The 15,655-nt window shown below is 40.5% G+C and overlaps 1 protein-coding gene across 1 annotated transcript; it reads left to right on the top strand.

Moving 5' to 3' along the window:
* Nucleotides 1–1,196: 1,196 nt before the first annotated feature.
* Nucleotides 1,197–8,738, top strand: LOC146674228 (uncharacterized). Its single transcript, XM_085401056.1, has 4 exons — nucleotides 1,197–1,517; nucleotides 2,003–2,588; nucleotides 8,138–8,199; nucleotides 8,565–8,738. The coding sequence occupies exons 1-4, from the start codon at nucleotides 1,197–1,199 to the stop codon at nucleotides 8,736–8,738; spliced, it is 1,143 nt and encodes a 380-aa protein (XP_085257182.1).
* Nucleotides 8,739–15,655: the final 6,917 nt, after the last annotated feature.

Raw genomic sequence — 15,655 nt, 5'->3', positions numbered from 1 at the left:
TTTGCTGTTTTAGCTGTTTGGCGATTTTTGAAATAGTTTTCTGAGCTTTAACCTGAGAGTCTGAAAGCCTCAGTCTTAATTATTGTTGAGCTGACTTTGTGTTTACCTTTAGATAGATGAAGAAAGTGTCACGGTTCGGGGCAGCGGCCGTGTGGAGAGTGGAAGGAGGACTCAAAACGCAGCACTTATTCAGATGTGAGGGTGATTTATTGATAATAACAAATATAAAGTGGGGATGGTAAAACAGAACTAAGGATGAACTAACTGGGAGAAACTACACAAAGAAATAGCAAACCTGAGCATGAAGGGAGAACGGCAGGGAGCACGCAGGGGATTACACCAGGTATGAACACAGACGACGCGACGAGGAAAAGAGGCAAACACACACTATAAATACACAGAGAGACACTGGGAAATCACACACAGGTGGGAGACACAGCTGGACCTGATTAACCTGACGAGACAGGGGAACACTAACACCAGGGACCAATAGAGAGAGCACAAACCCAAAACCCAGTATCTAAAATTCCAAAACACAAACCATCCCAAAACAGCCCAAGAATAATAAAGAGAATAATAAGGAACACAAACACAAAGTCACTGAGTCATGGCCGCAGGACCATGACAGAAAGACACTTAACAGGCTTGAATTGGTTTTAAAATTTGTAAGAATGCAGTTTCATATGCAGGTTTCATCCGCCAGATTTTCTATGGTTAGACACCTTTTTATGATTCACAGTTTAAGCTAATCCTTATCTTATGCTGGGCCTTTGTTCATCTGAAATAAACTGCTTTATTTCCATTCCCGTTAATCCAATCAAATTCTCACTACACGTCCTTTGCAAACAGAAGGTTTGAACCGCACAAAATCCCTTTATTTATAAAGTGATTGCTGCTTGGTTTACTTTTGTAAATACTGTATTTGCATAGTTTCCACTGAGACACTATTTCTTGTGTTACGCCTTTTTGACATTACACAGGTTCAAGAGTAGAAACAAATTGGGTAAAGTCAGCATTTATGGTAATCCTTATCCTTAGTTTTGGGCTCACAGTGATTATTTGTGCATATATTTACCTCATGATTTGAAACTTTATCTGAGACAGAAAATACGGTAAATTTTAACTGTGCCTCTTTAAATGTAATGATGTGTAAAGGTTTTGGTTTCTCCTCTGACCAGATGAATCAGGGCGCGGTGATGACATTACTGAAGCAGCTCCTGCCCCTCGCTGCTCTCCTCCTTCTGTCCATTGTTCCCACTGAAACTGAAGTGGTGACATCAGTGGAAGACTGTAATGAGTTTTTTCTGGAGCAAACTCCACCAAACATCACAACAATTTTGGAGGGAGGGAAGATCTTGAACCAAAGCAGATACAAGCTGATTTGCCAGACTTTGAATAACACCAGAACATTTGTGACACTCTACGACACCCAGAACAAGATTCCAGTTTTTTCTGCTGCAAAGTTCAATGGGAGCACATCTGAAAGACCCCAGATCCCATGGATGATTGAACCACAGGTATATATTAAATATTTGCAATATTTATTAGTTATGTGTAACAACTGTTACGTGTTACTTCATAATAACTGCTGTGATGCAGCTTTCAAACTGAAATAAAATATTATGACACTGCAGGCCTACGTACATGATAAACTAATCACTGTACAGGCTGACTCCAACACTCTAGTGTTGCTGATACCATTTCTACTAATTCAGTAACTGTTTTGAGGGCTCTACAAATTATTTCCATTACATTACATTACAAAGTGATAATCAGCATTGTTCAGTATATGTTCCTAAAGACATCACTGAGTTCAGCTTCACTGAGTTTGGCTAAAATTAATTTAAATTATGTCAGTTTAAGTTTGCTCTATAGATGAAAAAAAAAAGGAATATCAGCTGAAATGAATGATCCTGAGGTGATAACTAAACTCTTTTAATCTGTTAATCTATTTAGCAACAACCATGCATGACTTATTGACCTACCCTTTTGATTTTGACAGCTTGAAAAACCAAGTGACAATCCCAATATGAGACCATCAAACAACAGTACCAATTACAAGCACCAGGCTGGGGACAAAGACTACAAATACAACATAGATTTTGACAGAGGACACTTGTTTCCAAGCTCTTATGGATCTACTGTTTTAAAAAGAAATTCTACTTTTACTTTGACTAACATTGTTCCACAAAATAAAGACTTCAACAGCGGAAGCTGGAATAAAATGGAGAATTGCATCAAATGTGTTTTGAATGAATATTGCAAAAACAATAGCAATATAGAAGGCTTTGTAGTTATCGGAGCACAGCCCAGCAACAACCGTCTCAACCAAAGAATCAGTATTCCTTCAGTGCTCTGGTCGGCCTTCTGCTGCTACAGTCAGATTCAGAACAGCTGGCTGGCAAGTGCACACTGGGGCAACAACAGAAATCATGGCCCTGAACATCTGGATACAAAGACCTTGGGAGTACTCCACAAAGAGCGGAGAATAGAAGTATTTCCTGAAACACAATGTCCTAAAACTACAACAGTTACTCATCTGTATTCACACCTTCCCTCTAACTGCTCCTGCCCATCAAAAATGTCAAGTAAATCTGTACAAAGTACATCTTTCTCTTCCCCTGAAACATCTGTCCCACTTTCCACCACATCTGGCAAATCAACAACTGCCCCTATGAGTACTACAATTGCATCAGTCAAAAAGTTTAAAGTAAATGAGAATGATGTAAGGCTTTTAGAAGGAAAACATTTTCTTGGACCTAAAAAGAAGAAAATCCCAATTTAAAAGTCAGATTTTTTTTCAGGTAACTTGCTTGGAAGCATCATAAGAAGAAAGAAATCGTTAAATCAAAAAGTAATTTGGAAAAGCTGAAAATCATGAAAATGTTGAAGGAAATAACCTGGAAATGAATCATTTATGCCCGGTATGCCCGATGGCCAGTCCAGCTATGGCTACTGGAAGTGTTTCTCTCACTACATTTTCTTTAACATCTCTTTTAAATGCATAATTTCTTGTTCAGACATTTAAAAAAAACATTTAAAAAATGCATATGACGGTCCAACAAAACTCACTTGGATGGAGAGCACACCTTATAATGGACTTGAGGACGTAGAAACACTGCGAACAGTGAAATCTTAAAATGTAGTGTTTAAATATCAGCTTTTATTGCTGATATTATTGTTAATAATAATAATAATAATCTACACCTCTTCATAGTCAGGATTTTTTTTGAACCCCTATATCTGAAAGTATTTCTATTTTTGTTTATGACAAACAAACACACGATGAAGCATAAGAGTTCACTTAATTACACCAGTTGGATTCTAATAGACCACTGGGACTTTTACTTCCCAGAATAATTAGTTAGACAGTGAAAAAAACCTTTTCGTGTATTTTCAAACGGGAATGTGAAAGTGTCTGTCTTTAAACTTTAGCTCTGTCTCTATGCTGGGGGTCTGTGTCTGTCTTGGGCAGTAGCGGTTTTTGATACGGGCGACAAAGGCGTGGTGGGGGGCGGCATCACGGGCATCGGCAAAAAAATAAAAAATTGCTCGTACTCATGCTACCCCGACATCAGCCGACATCATTCCCGTATTGGGAATGGCATAGGCACCGATCGGTTTTCTATCGCCCATTTGCTGGGAGTAAGGATGCCCTCCGTTTGCGAGGTGCACCTGCTGCTTGCGGCACAGGGAGGAGAGGGCGGGGCGGCGGGGGATTCTCTGGCTGGCTGGAGCAGCATCTAATAACCAACCCGCAAAATAAAACAAAATAAAAAACAAACCAACAACACGAAAGCAGCAGACATCATGATACAGACTTGTAATTTGCACCGATGTTTTTTCGAAATTCTATAAGTGAAAAGTGAGCGCGAGAGCCCTCGGTGCGCCTGCTCGCTGCTGAAGTCAAAGTAAACCTTTGTCATCTCCGCTACATACAGTCCAGTATATAGAGAGACGAGACGACGATGCTCCAGTTAAGTAAACAAACAATAAATATAAGAAGAGTAAGAAAATAAATAGTCAACAGGAACAAACTCGCTAAATCTAAGTAAAACTAAAATTATCTTATTTGGGAATTCCCTTAGAAATGCACAAGTGCAGATTCATTTAGATGGTGTGGAAATTGAAAGAGTACTTGAACATAAGTTTCTTGGTGTGATTATAGATGATAAATTAAACTGGAAGTCTCAAATAAATCATATACATAACAAAATTTCAAGAAGTGTCTCAATCTTGAGTAAAGTAAAACACATTCTGGACCACAAATCACTCCACATTCTCTATTGTTCCCTGATTGCACCGTATTTGAATTACTGTGCAGAGGTTTGGGGCAATACTTACAAATGTTCGCTATCATCAATCTTTATATTACAAGGAGGTATTTCTGTAGTCTATTGATTACTAGATAGTGGAAAAGGGGTGGGATTAAATAAGCTTATGCTTCTTCCTGCTCCTTTTTGAACATGAACGTAATTCGGAGTTGTGGTTGCTCGTTTTCCTTTTGTTTTGCTTTGTTCATTTGTCTCTTTTAATTCTATTTTGTTGTACTTTTTCAACATGTTCAAAATAAAGATTCAATCAATCAAATATACACTTCATGACTCAGGGTAAAGGGATCGATAACAATTTAAAATTTATAATTTACAGTTTAAAGTCTCACACAATCTGTCGAAAGGGGAGGAAGACCTGCTGCTTCCAAATAGAGCACATTTCATTCATAATGTTGTAAATCCAAGCTCATTGTGTATTCATGATTTGAATCCTGGGTTGTGTGAAATCCCAGAAATAAACCCTAGACAAAGTGAATCTGTGAACTAAGGTGTAGGTCGGAGGGTATGATGGCGCCAGAGGGAGTGTTCGCCCGGGGCGCCAAACAGGCTAGGACCGCCACTGGTCTTGGGACATGTAGTGGTGTGAGATACTGCAAGTTTTGGTATCGATTGGCCATCAAGTAAATACAGGGCCAGTATTACGAATACCAGTATTGATGCACTTAATCTATAAAGGCAGCTTATATACGAGAGTGGAGTCTTATGGTGAATGTGATGGATTATCATCAATTTGCCAAATAAAAATACATTTTAATCAGACTGAGATCAGATCACTGAGATTTCCAAGTATTTTGAAAGAGTGTTTTTGTTTTGTTGTAGAATGTAAAAGTGCATATTTTTAAAGCATATTTGATCAACATCTGTTGTTTAAATGTCCTAAATGAATAAAATAGACAATCCAAAAAAGTAACTATATTATATTCAATAAATGTCATTGGCAATGGTCAATAACACTTTAAGTTATGCTTAAGAACTGGGATGAGTCATGACTAAAATATGACTTTCTCCACTAAATTGGCTAACTAAATGAGCTGGGACAAAACTCTGCTGTGTTCACACACACACACACACACACACACACACACACACACACACACACACACACACACACACACACACACACACACACACACACACACACACACACACACACCAGTGTAGGCAGTGATTTCATTTACTCACTGTGGCTGCTCTGTGCCACTGACTCACTAAGTAAACTAAACATAGCAGAGCAGAGTGAAGTGTGCCTCCATGGGAGGAGCGGTGTTTGCACAATCACATCTACTTTCTGACGATTTCGAGCAAGGGAGTGAACTTAGAAGAGAAAACAACAAAGTACAGTGTAGATCTGTTTTCACTAATTAAAATAAATAGTTAGTGGTTTGCGCAAAACGATTCCATAAAAATGTGACACCAAAGCTGTTACACCCCAGCCCAGGGAAAACTGGCGTGCAACATAAGAAAAATAAAAATAAGGAGAAATGCCCCCACACTCCCTGCTCTCAAGGAAGACGAACCAACAAAAAACAGTTACCACGGATTTCACAACAGCCAGTCAATTTATCAAGTCCCAAAAGGTAGCAGGTTCAGGTTTATGCAGCACAGATGCTTCCTGTGATTTCGCTCAATGAACACTTTAGGCATGGTTTGTAGTGTTTGGCTTTCCGTCTCCAATTTGAGTCATTACGGTGTGATATTTTTGGTTGCCAAGCTGTGTATGGAGGTGATTTTATAGCTTTGAAATTAGATGGGAATGTATTGTGTTTTCTTAAGAGCAGAAAACCAAGGGGAAAGTTTAGAATGTGGTGAAGCAGTTAGGCAGGGAGGTTTCTAGTCAAGGTCAAGGTCCCAATGTACCCTCTGCAGTGGTTGCATCACTCAATTTCATGCTATCATCAAGCACATGCAGTCATTTATACCCACCATTAAGGCACAAGAAGCCGCTACAGTAATTTCCTAAATGACAGCTGTCACCACTCAGACAATGTTACATCAGACATGCTGATACGGAGGAGAAGTCAAAATCACAAATCAAGACTTGTCAAGACAAGTTGCAAAAATCAAGAGGTGCATGACTGGCTCACATGACACAAGTGACGTGGCTAGCATAGTGAAGGGCCTGGGACAGGACCTTTCTGTGAGGAGTGTCACGGTTCTCTCCATTTCTCCCCTTTTCTGCATTGGTACTGTCTGGCTTCTCCGGCTTCCTCCCAAACTCTAAAGACATGCAGTTAGTGGGGTTAGGTTAACTGGTGGTTGTAAATTGCCCATAGGTGTGAATGGTGGTCTGAGGTACCCTAAAGATGATCCAAAAGTCACACAGACGCGATGGGAGTTTAGCAACAATTATATTTACTCGAGACGTTCGTGAGTGTGTTCTGCTCTATTTATATAAATAAATTGCAGCTTAGATGTGTTTTTTCAAAGGTGATCTAAGCCTGAGAGCTGTTTCCACACCATGTGCCCGGAGAGGGAAGAAGGCCTGAAGTTTAGGAGCCATATGGGAATTGATACTTTTCTCTGTCTTACTTACTCCTGTCTATTTCCACATGTATGCGGACCTGGGCCGCTGGCTGATCTTACTCTTGGTCAGTCTGAGGGTTTTTTTTCTTCTTTTGACTTTCTAGAGTAAAAAGGCTGTGAAGGTTAACTGTTTCAGGCAAAAGTGTTGGTGAGGAAATGGCTTCATTCAATAGGAGCATGCTGTCAGTAACTCAGTATTTCAGGCTTGTTGTTATGTATCAAGTCTAAGAAAAGGTGCTGAGGGTGTCATTTGGGGTGTTGTGGAATTTTCTAAATAAAGTCTGCAACACAAAAAAGGCTGTGGTCAAGCTACTTCTTACTACGTGCAGGAGAACACACATACACATCAAAACATAACAGGTTCACAGCAATGAGCGTTCTAACCATGGGGCGTCGCAGCGCCCCTTTCATACCATCGCACAAACTCTGTGTATCTTTTAGATGCAACAGTCTTTTGTCCAACCCGGGCTATTGCTGAACAAAGAAGACTCCCATTATCTTTTCCCAGGCCAGCACCTGGCACTGACCCTGAGCTTCATCTGTCTGAGCAAAACAGTTAGCAGATAGCATAGTGAACATCATTAGGCAGCTAAGCAGTTTTCACAAGGTCATGCTGACACATACTTACTTCATCTTACGCATGCAAAGGTTATACAGAAATCATACAGTGAAATTCTAACCACCTAAATCTAAATGTGAGGGTTAACTTTAATTTTCCCATTACAGGGTGTTGAGATTTTAAATGGACTAACAATGAGGTGGAGTTGTTTCTGCGAGTAACACAAAAGTACAAAGTTGCAAAAGCGAGTGAGAGTTAAAGAATTTGAGGAAAGTTATCTGGAGCCTGTACAGACTGATGTTAATAGAGCTTTCAAAATTCAGAGGAAACTGCTGTATAATGCCCTTTTATCTTTGGTTAATTGGTCACATGACTAGGGAGTGTCTGCCTCCATGCACGCTGTGCTCACTCTACCAGTTCTACCTCTCTCTCTCTCTCTATGCTGTGTGTGTGTTAGTATGACCTATTGACCTATGACCTACTTAAATGAATAAAAAGTATAATGCTTTGCTAACGCTTATGCGGCGAAATCCCTAAAGTTATAATAATGTATTCCCACAATGGGCATTTACAGGAGATTGTGGTGGAGCAGGATTCCAGCACAGACGAAGGAAACAAGTCTGCTGATGGTGGACTCTCTGTATCACCTGACCAAGCCTTTTGCTTAAACTTAACACGGGCTAAGAAGCAAGATGGACGAGATTGTTTTTGTTACATCCAGCATTTGTGAGGCTAAAGATCAACAAGACAAGGTCTAGTTCATCCACTCCACTGCCTGTGTCGGTAAGCATCCCTCCCTTTTGCATATGGCATTGAAATGTGAACGCTACCCACCGTTCACCACAGCGAACATTTGTCGTAATTCCCATACACTTGGCACACACACCAGCACAGCACTTCAGGAGCCAACTCACTCTGATATGCGCGTGATATGATTGTTTATGTGTAAGGGGAGCATTTACAGTTAAACATGTTCTGGAAATCCAATTCAGGTTCAACACTTAGGTCACATAGAAACATCTCATTGTATCTTTATGTTGAGCTTTGAACTGTATCATCTTTGGATTTCTGTTCAAAAAAAATGCAGGACTGTAACTGAAACTTCCACTCACTAACATGCCTGATTTCCATTTGCTTTCCCTCTGCAGCCATCAGAGTCCTCTCACGAGACATGGATCACAGTCCTTAAAATAGCAGCCGTAACATCTGGGATTGCTTTCCTTCTGGGCCGGAAACAGAGTAGAGAACCAGGAGATGAAAAGACCAGAGTAACCAAACAGTTCAATGAGGGAGTCGAACCGGTGCCATACAACTATAAGTGATCACTTATTAAGAGACTGTCTCTACAAATAAAACATGCTTGCTCCAAAGCAAAGACATCTATCAGTGAGTCATGCCAAACAGCAGATAGATGTCAGAGTTATGAATCTCATGTAAAGTGCAGATTAGTAACGTGAAAGATACCCTTCCACCTTACTGTGAGACCCTCCGGATTATAGAATGCCGCTCGCGGTAACACAGGCTTGGAGCAGAGGCTCCAGCCCTCCATTCCAGCCCTAACCATCACCTTAACCTTATCAGATATTGTTTTCTAAAGTGATTCATGATCAGAATGTGAAACACATTTACATGTATAGCCCTGCATGGACTGGCACCAGCCTACATCTTCGATCTGCTACAGCCCTATGTCCCAAGCAGGTCCCTGAGGTCATCTGATCAGGGCTTACTTGCTATAAAACAGACTAAGATGGAAACTAAGGATATTAGAGTTTTTGCCACTGTGGCCCCGAGACTGTGGAACTCTCTCCCCCAAATCTTAAGAAATGTGGACTCAGTAGTTGTTTTTAAAAAGCAACTCAAAACTCACCTTTTTAAAACTGCTTTTGATTAAATTTTGCCTCTTTTATATTGTCTGTTTTACCTTTTTATTATTTGTTATCTTATGTCCAGCACGTTGTGACTCTGTCTAGAAAGGTGTAATATAAATAAAGTTTTATTATTTATTTATTTTAACAAGTTCAAAGTGTTTGAAGCAGTGCAAAGGAAAGACGTGGTCTGAGTACACAGTCTATGTTTAGTGGCTGCCTGAGTGATGACGATTACTCGGACGATAGCTCAGATTAGTGGGGTGTGGGAGGATAGTGTTTATTGACATTCCGAAGGTCCAAGGGAAGAAACAAATTTGACTAACTAATACTCCAACTATAAGTTTAGTTTCCACCGGTGTTGCTTCTCTTCTTTGAAACCCTGACTTCACTTTTCACGGAGCCATCCTAAAGTCATCAGATGGCTAAGAGCGCGTGCACCTGGACCAAACCAAAACAGGAAACAAAAAAAAAAATGGGCGGGGTGGGGTCGGAGGAGGACTGGGTTTTAATCTTTGTTATCCAAAAGACAAACGGATGCTAGCAAACAAACACGTTGTTTTTGAAGCAAACAATATTTTATGGTGATAAGTTCCTCCGCTGCTGGCACGTAATCTCTGCGCCTGTCTCTGCATAGTCCAATAAACAAACCGTGCTCCTTTCTCTGTTAACTATCGTACTCCAAGATGTCAGATTAGGCACCAGTTGTCGACCTTGAGAGAGAGACAGTGAGAGAAAAATAGAAACTCTGTAGATTCAATCTTTAGTCCATTCAGTAGCGTTTTTTGATACGGGCGCGACACGGGCGGTTGCCCGGGGCGGCATCGTGGTGGGGGGCGGCATCACGCGCATGGACAAAAAATTTAAAAAAAAAAAAATTGCTCGCACTCATTCTGCCATGACATCATGTCAGCGCATATTGGGAATGGCATAGGCACCGATCGGTTTTCTATCGCCCATTTGCTGGGAGTAAGGACGCCCTCCGTTTGCGAGGTGCCTGCTGCTTGCGGCACAGGGAGGAGAGGGCGAGGCGGCGGGGGGATTCTCTGGCTGGCTGGAGCGGCATCTAATAACCAGCTCGCAAAATAAAACAAACTAACAAACACGAAAACAGCAGACATTATGATACAGACTTATAATTTGCACCGATGTTTTTTGAAATTCTATACGCGAAAAGTGAGCGCGAGAGCCCTTGGTGCGCCTGCTCGCTGCTGAAGTCAAAGTAAACTTTATTGTCATCTCCGCTACATACAGTCCAGAGAGATGACGAGGCTCCAGTTACAGCAGTGCAATTAAACAAACAATATATATAAGAAGAGTAAGAAAATAAATATACACTTTAGGACTAGGGATAAAGTGTACACTCATACTGGAGTGTAAAATTAAAACCAGTGGAAGATGGACAAGAAAAGTTCAAAGCCATCAGGTCTTCAGTTTAGAAAAAAGAAAAAAGAAGAGGAGGAGAAACGAGCAAAAGATACAGGTAAGCAGATGTGTGATTGGATCATGGCAAGTCATGTATCCTGAAACAGTCAGAATCAGAATACTTTATTAATCCCTAAGGAAATAATGTGGGTTACAGTTGCTCCAAAAAGAAATGGTAAAAATAGTAACAGTAACAGACTAAACTCCAAACAATACATTATGTTACAGATTTTAATATTAATGAGTCATTGTCAATTGTTGATTTGTTCTGTTCTCATTGTATGATGAATTATGATGGCTGTTTGGTGGCTGTTTGTGTAACCCGTTCAACTGTTACACCTGTTGTTCTTGCGTTGTGTTCTGGCGTGAAAGTAAGAGGCAGGACACAGTACTGGGTCTTTGGCTCTTTACTGCACATCTGCAACACAGAAATATGTGTCTGATCTGTGTGTGTCACGCGACTGCCGTACACCTCTCCTCCGGCCATGCTGAAAGGAGCTGTGTCTGCAGCTTCATTAATACTATAATAATATAATAAATCAAATACAACATATTGTTTTAAAACATTAACTTAAGCTCTCAAAAACAAAAAGCACAAAAGAAATATGTCACTGAAAAATCACCGATTGTGCAAGTTCCCCCACTTAAAATGATGACAGAGGTCAGTAATTTGCACCAGAGGTACACTTCAACTGTGAGAGACAGAATGTGAAAAAAAAATCCATGAATTCACATGGTAGGATTTGTAAAGAATTTATTCGTAAATCAGGGTGGAAAATAAGTATCTGGTCACCTCAAACATGGAAAATCTCTGGCTCTCACAGACCTGTAACGTCTTCTGTAAGACGCTTTTCTGTCCCCCACTCGTTACCTGTATGAATGGCACCTGTTTGAACTCATCATCTGTATAAAACACACCTGTCCACAGCCTCAAACAGTCAGACTCCAAACTCCGCCATGGCCAAGACCAAAGAGCTTTCGAAGGACACCAGGAAAAGTATTGTAGACCTGCACCAGACTGGGAAGAGTGAATCTACAATAGGCAAGCAGCTTGGTGTGAAAAACCAACTGTGGGAGCAATCATCAGAAAATGGAAGACATACAAGACCACTGATAATCTCCCACGATCTGGGGCTCCACGCAAGATCTCATCCCGTGGGGTCAAAATGATCATGAGAACGGTGAGCAAAGATCCCAGAACCACACGGGGGGACCTGGTGAATGACCTGCAGAGAGCTGGGACCAAAGTAACAAAGGTCACCATCAGTAACACACTACAACGGCAGGGAATCAAATCCCGCAGTGCCAGACGTGTTCCGCTGCTGAAGCCAGTGCATGTCCAGGCCCGTCTGAAGTTTGCCAGAGAGCACATGGATGATACAGCAGAGGATTGGGAGAATGTCATGTGGTCAGATGAAACCAAAGTAGAACTTTTTGGTATAAACTCAACTCGTTGTGTTTGGAGGACGAAGAATACTGAGTTGCATCCCAAGAACACCATACCTACTGTGAAGCATGGGGGTGGAAACATCATGCTATGGGGCTGTTTTTCTGCCAAGGGGACAGGACGACTGATCCGTGTTAAGGACAGAATGAATGGGGCCGTGTATCGTGAGATTTTGAGCCAAAACCTCCTTCCATCAGTGAGAACTTTGAAGATGAAACGAGGCTGGGTCTTCCAACATGACAATGATCCAAAACACACCGCCCGGGCAACAAAGGAGTGGCTCCGTAAGAAGCATTTGAAAGTCCTGGAGTGGCCTAGCCAGTCTCCAGACCTCAACCCCATAGAAAATCTGTGGCGGGAGTTGAAAGTCCGTGTTGCTCGGCGACAGCCCCAAAACATCACTGCTCTCGAGAAGATCTGCATGGAGGAATGGGCCAAAATACCAGCTACTGTGTGTGCAAACCTGGTAAAGACCTATAGTAAGCGTTTGACCTCTGTTATTGCCAACAAAGGTTATGTTACAAAGTATTGAGTTGTATTTTTGTTATTGACCAAATACTTATTTTCCACCCTGATTTACGAATAAATTCTTTACAAATCCTACCATGTGGATTCATGGATTTTTTTTTTTTCACATTCTGTCTCTCACAGTTGAAGTGTACCTCTGGTGCAAATTACTGACCTCTGTCATCATTTTAGGTGGGGGAACTTGCACAATCGGTGGCTGACTAAATACTTTTGTATGCCTGTATGCCTTTATGCCTGTTTGAGTCAAATTTGACTAGTTTTGACATTTGATTAGAATTTAAAATTATTAAATAAAGCTGTTTTTTTTAAATTTATTTTTATATACACATCACATCTCTAAAGTTGAACATAGGACACACACAAACAGGAGGTCCAGTGCTGTAACTGGTAATTTCAACTGCCGAAGTAAATTAAATCGTTTTAAACAATAGATATTTCTCCTGTACTTCCTTCGAAGAAATTGAGCATGATAATAAAAATAAAACCAACTTAAGTTTTGTTCTTTTAGCCTGGAATTTAATGAATTCTTTTAGTTTAAACCAAAATACATAAAAATGGAAATATTTAAAATTTCATAGTATTGCACAGGTGCTACGAATGTGACTTTTCTGGGTCAAATGTTATCTGTATCTACACCAGTGTGAGACAGTCCAAGGTTTCAGGGACATTCTGTATTTCTTTTTTAGATGGTGACGAAATTCAAAGGTCAGCATGACAATATCATGACAAAGGAAGACTTTCGTCATGGTATTGTCATGACAAAGTAGATTTTGCCCAGAGACAGGGACCTGCTGGTCTCTAAAGGATAATGGGGGAAAACCTAAATACTGGAATGACTATATACAGTGCACATAAGGAGCAAAGTTAATACTGAGATGAGGGACTACATTGGCGCCTTGATACATAAAGTGTAACTTTTAAAAGCACTTTGGAGGGGCCAGTACACCCACAAAAGCACTGTATGAATGCATTAAGCCTCTTTTCAGCCCGTTCTTACTTCCAAGGTGTAATAAAGAGACGATTTGCCAAGTCCCGATGCTGTCACAGGCTGGGTCTCTGACCCAGCGCTCTGAGTTCATGTTTGTATTTGTCTCATTTTGTTATGTGATTTAGTTTGTGTTATTTCCTATCTGCCTTTAGTTTAGGCAGTTATTGTTCCTGGGTTTTCTATGTTTTGGGGTTTTGTATTTATTCATCACATATTAGGTCTGTTAAGTTGTGTTGTCATGTTTTAGTTTTAGTATTTCCTGTTTTATTCTGACAATGTCATGTGTTCTTTGTTTATTGTATTTAGCTTTCCTCTCCTGGTCCTGTCATTAGGTTTATGTCTGTCAGCTGTTTCCCCCATGTGTCTCCACCTCCCCTGATCACCTCATGTATGTATTTAAGCCCTTTGTTTTCTGCATGCCATTGTCAGGTCGTCTGCTCATCCATGTCTCATCCCCAGGTACCCATGTCAGTTCACTATGGTTAAGCTTTTTCATGTTTTGTTATTAGTTCACCCAGTTTAGGTTATTGTTTAGTTTTCACCGATGCCCGATTATTTTTACCCTCATTGCTAGCCTCAATAAACGGCTTGTTTTGTTTATCCACACTACGTTTTGGTCTGCGTTTGAGTCCTCCTCTGCAACACATACGGTCTGCCCCAGCCAGACCGTGACAGATGCGTTGCTGAGGAACGCGAAAGGCGACCTTCTGCGTCCTTCTGCTAAGCGCCAGGTTATGGATGATTTTCAGTAGAATGATGCTCCCACGGTAAAACACAATCCAGCCATGTATTCCATCCCTAACCCAAACCTTATTGCTAACCGTAGCTAACACTTTAATGATGTCAGATAGTGTTTACCAAAGCGATTTAAGTAAAAGAAAAATGTACATGTGTAGATTCATTGGAAACGGTTCTCAAGTTTTCTAATATACTGCCATGCCACATGTAATATACTGAGGATTTGTCACCTAGCGTAAAATGTTACGCTTTGGGAGTGAGAATGTGTTGCTCTTTTGCATCAGTACCTAGTTGGGTCGACTTGACACGGTTCGCCATGATTTTCAGGGTTTTCCATTAGGTCATAGTACCTGTTCTCCCAGGGTTCCAAGTGAGCTGAGCAGGTACTAAAATGTGACGTTCTTAGACAGTATGCCACTGATTTGCTGGTCAGCACCATCTCTCGACTAGTCATGAGAGCGTCTTGTTCACGAAAATTAAAACTGCCATTTTTGAAACCGGGCAATGAGGGAAGTGATCCTCAAGTCTAACAAAAACCCACAGACCGAGCAGCAGGAATATTCTTGCCTCGACATTCACCTGTTTTTTAGTGTTCGTGTTGCATATTAACTCATTCACTGCCAGCCATGAGTCAACGTATGTTTTCAATTGACGTCTATAGACGTCAATGGCAGTGAATGAGTTAATTATGTTGCGGGATGATTGGACGAGTTGCTATGACAACAACCACACAGATTAGGTACTACTGGATTGTAATGGAAAACCAGTCGATCTGTGTCAACGAATCCCTAGCAAGTGAGTCCCAGTAGGTACTAATGGAAAAGGAGCTTTAGATTACATTTTCACCCCCTTTCACCCTTAATGCCACAGATGAAAATCCCATTATTCAAAGCTAATTTAAATTAGACTAACAAAAAAAAAAAAAAAACCTAAACTAAACATATAATTTATAGCCCCAGATTGAGTTAGCGTTTCTAATTATTAGAAAATGTTTTAAAAATTATTTATTTATTTAAAGTAAATTTCATTATTTTAAAACAATATCAAATAAAGGCTGCAGTTTGACTGGATATGAGTAATGCTGCCTGTGAAACTTCATTTGGATTCTGGAAAATTGTAGTGCGCAAATCCACTTTGACTCATTGGCTACAAAACTTCCTGTTTAGGTTAATTTTATATTTATGAAAGACCACCTTGTTCCTCACTGACTGTCTTGTTACACCTTCTGTATGGACACTAGTTTATCCA

The sequence above is a fragment of the Rhamphochromis longiceps genome, linkage group LG3, assembly GCF_057381845.1.
Source record: "Rhamphochromis longiceps isolate RC_006_pf linkage group LG3, R_longiceps_female_GT1.1, whole genome shotgun sequence".
Lineage (NCBI taxonomy): Eukaryota > Metazoa > Chordata > Actinopteri > Cichliformes > Cichlidae > Rhamphochromis > Rhamphochromis longiceps.
Note: the sequence above shows the minus strand (reverse complement) of the source record. Positions and strands in the feature narration are given on the sequence as shown.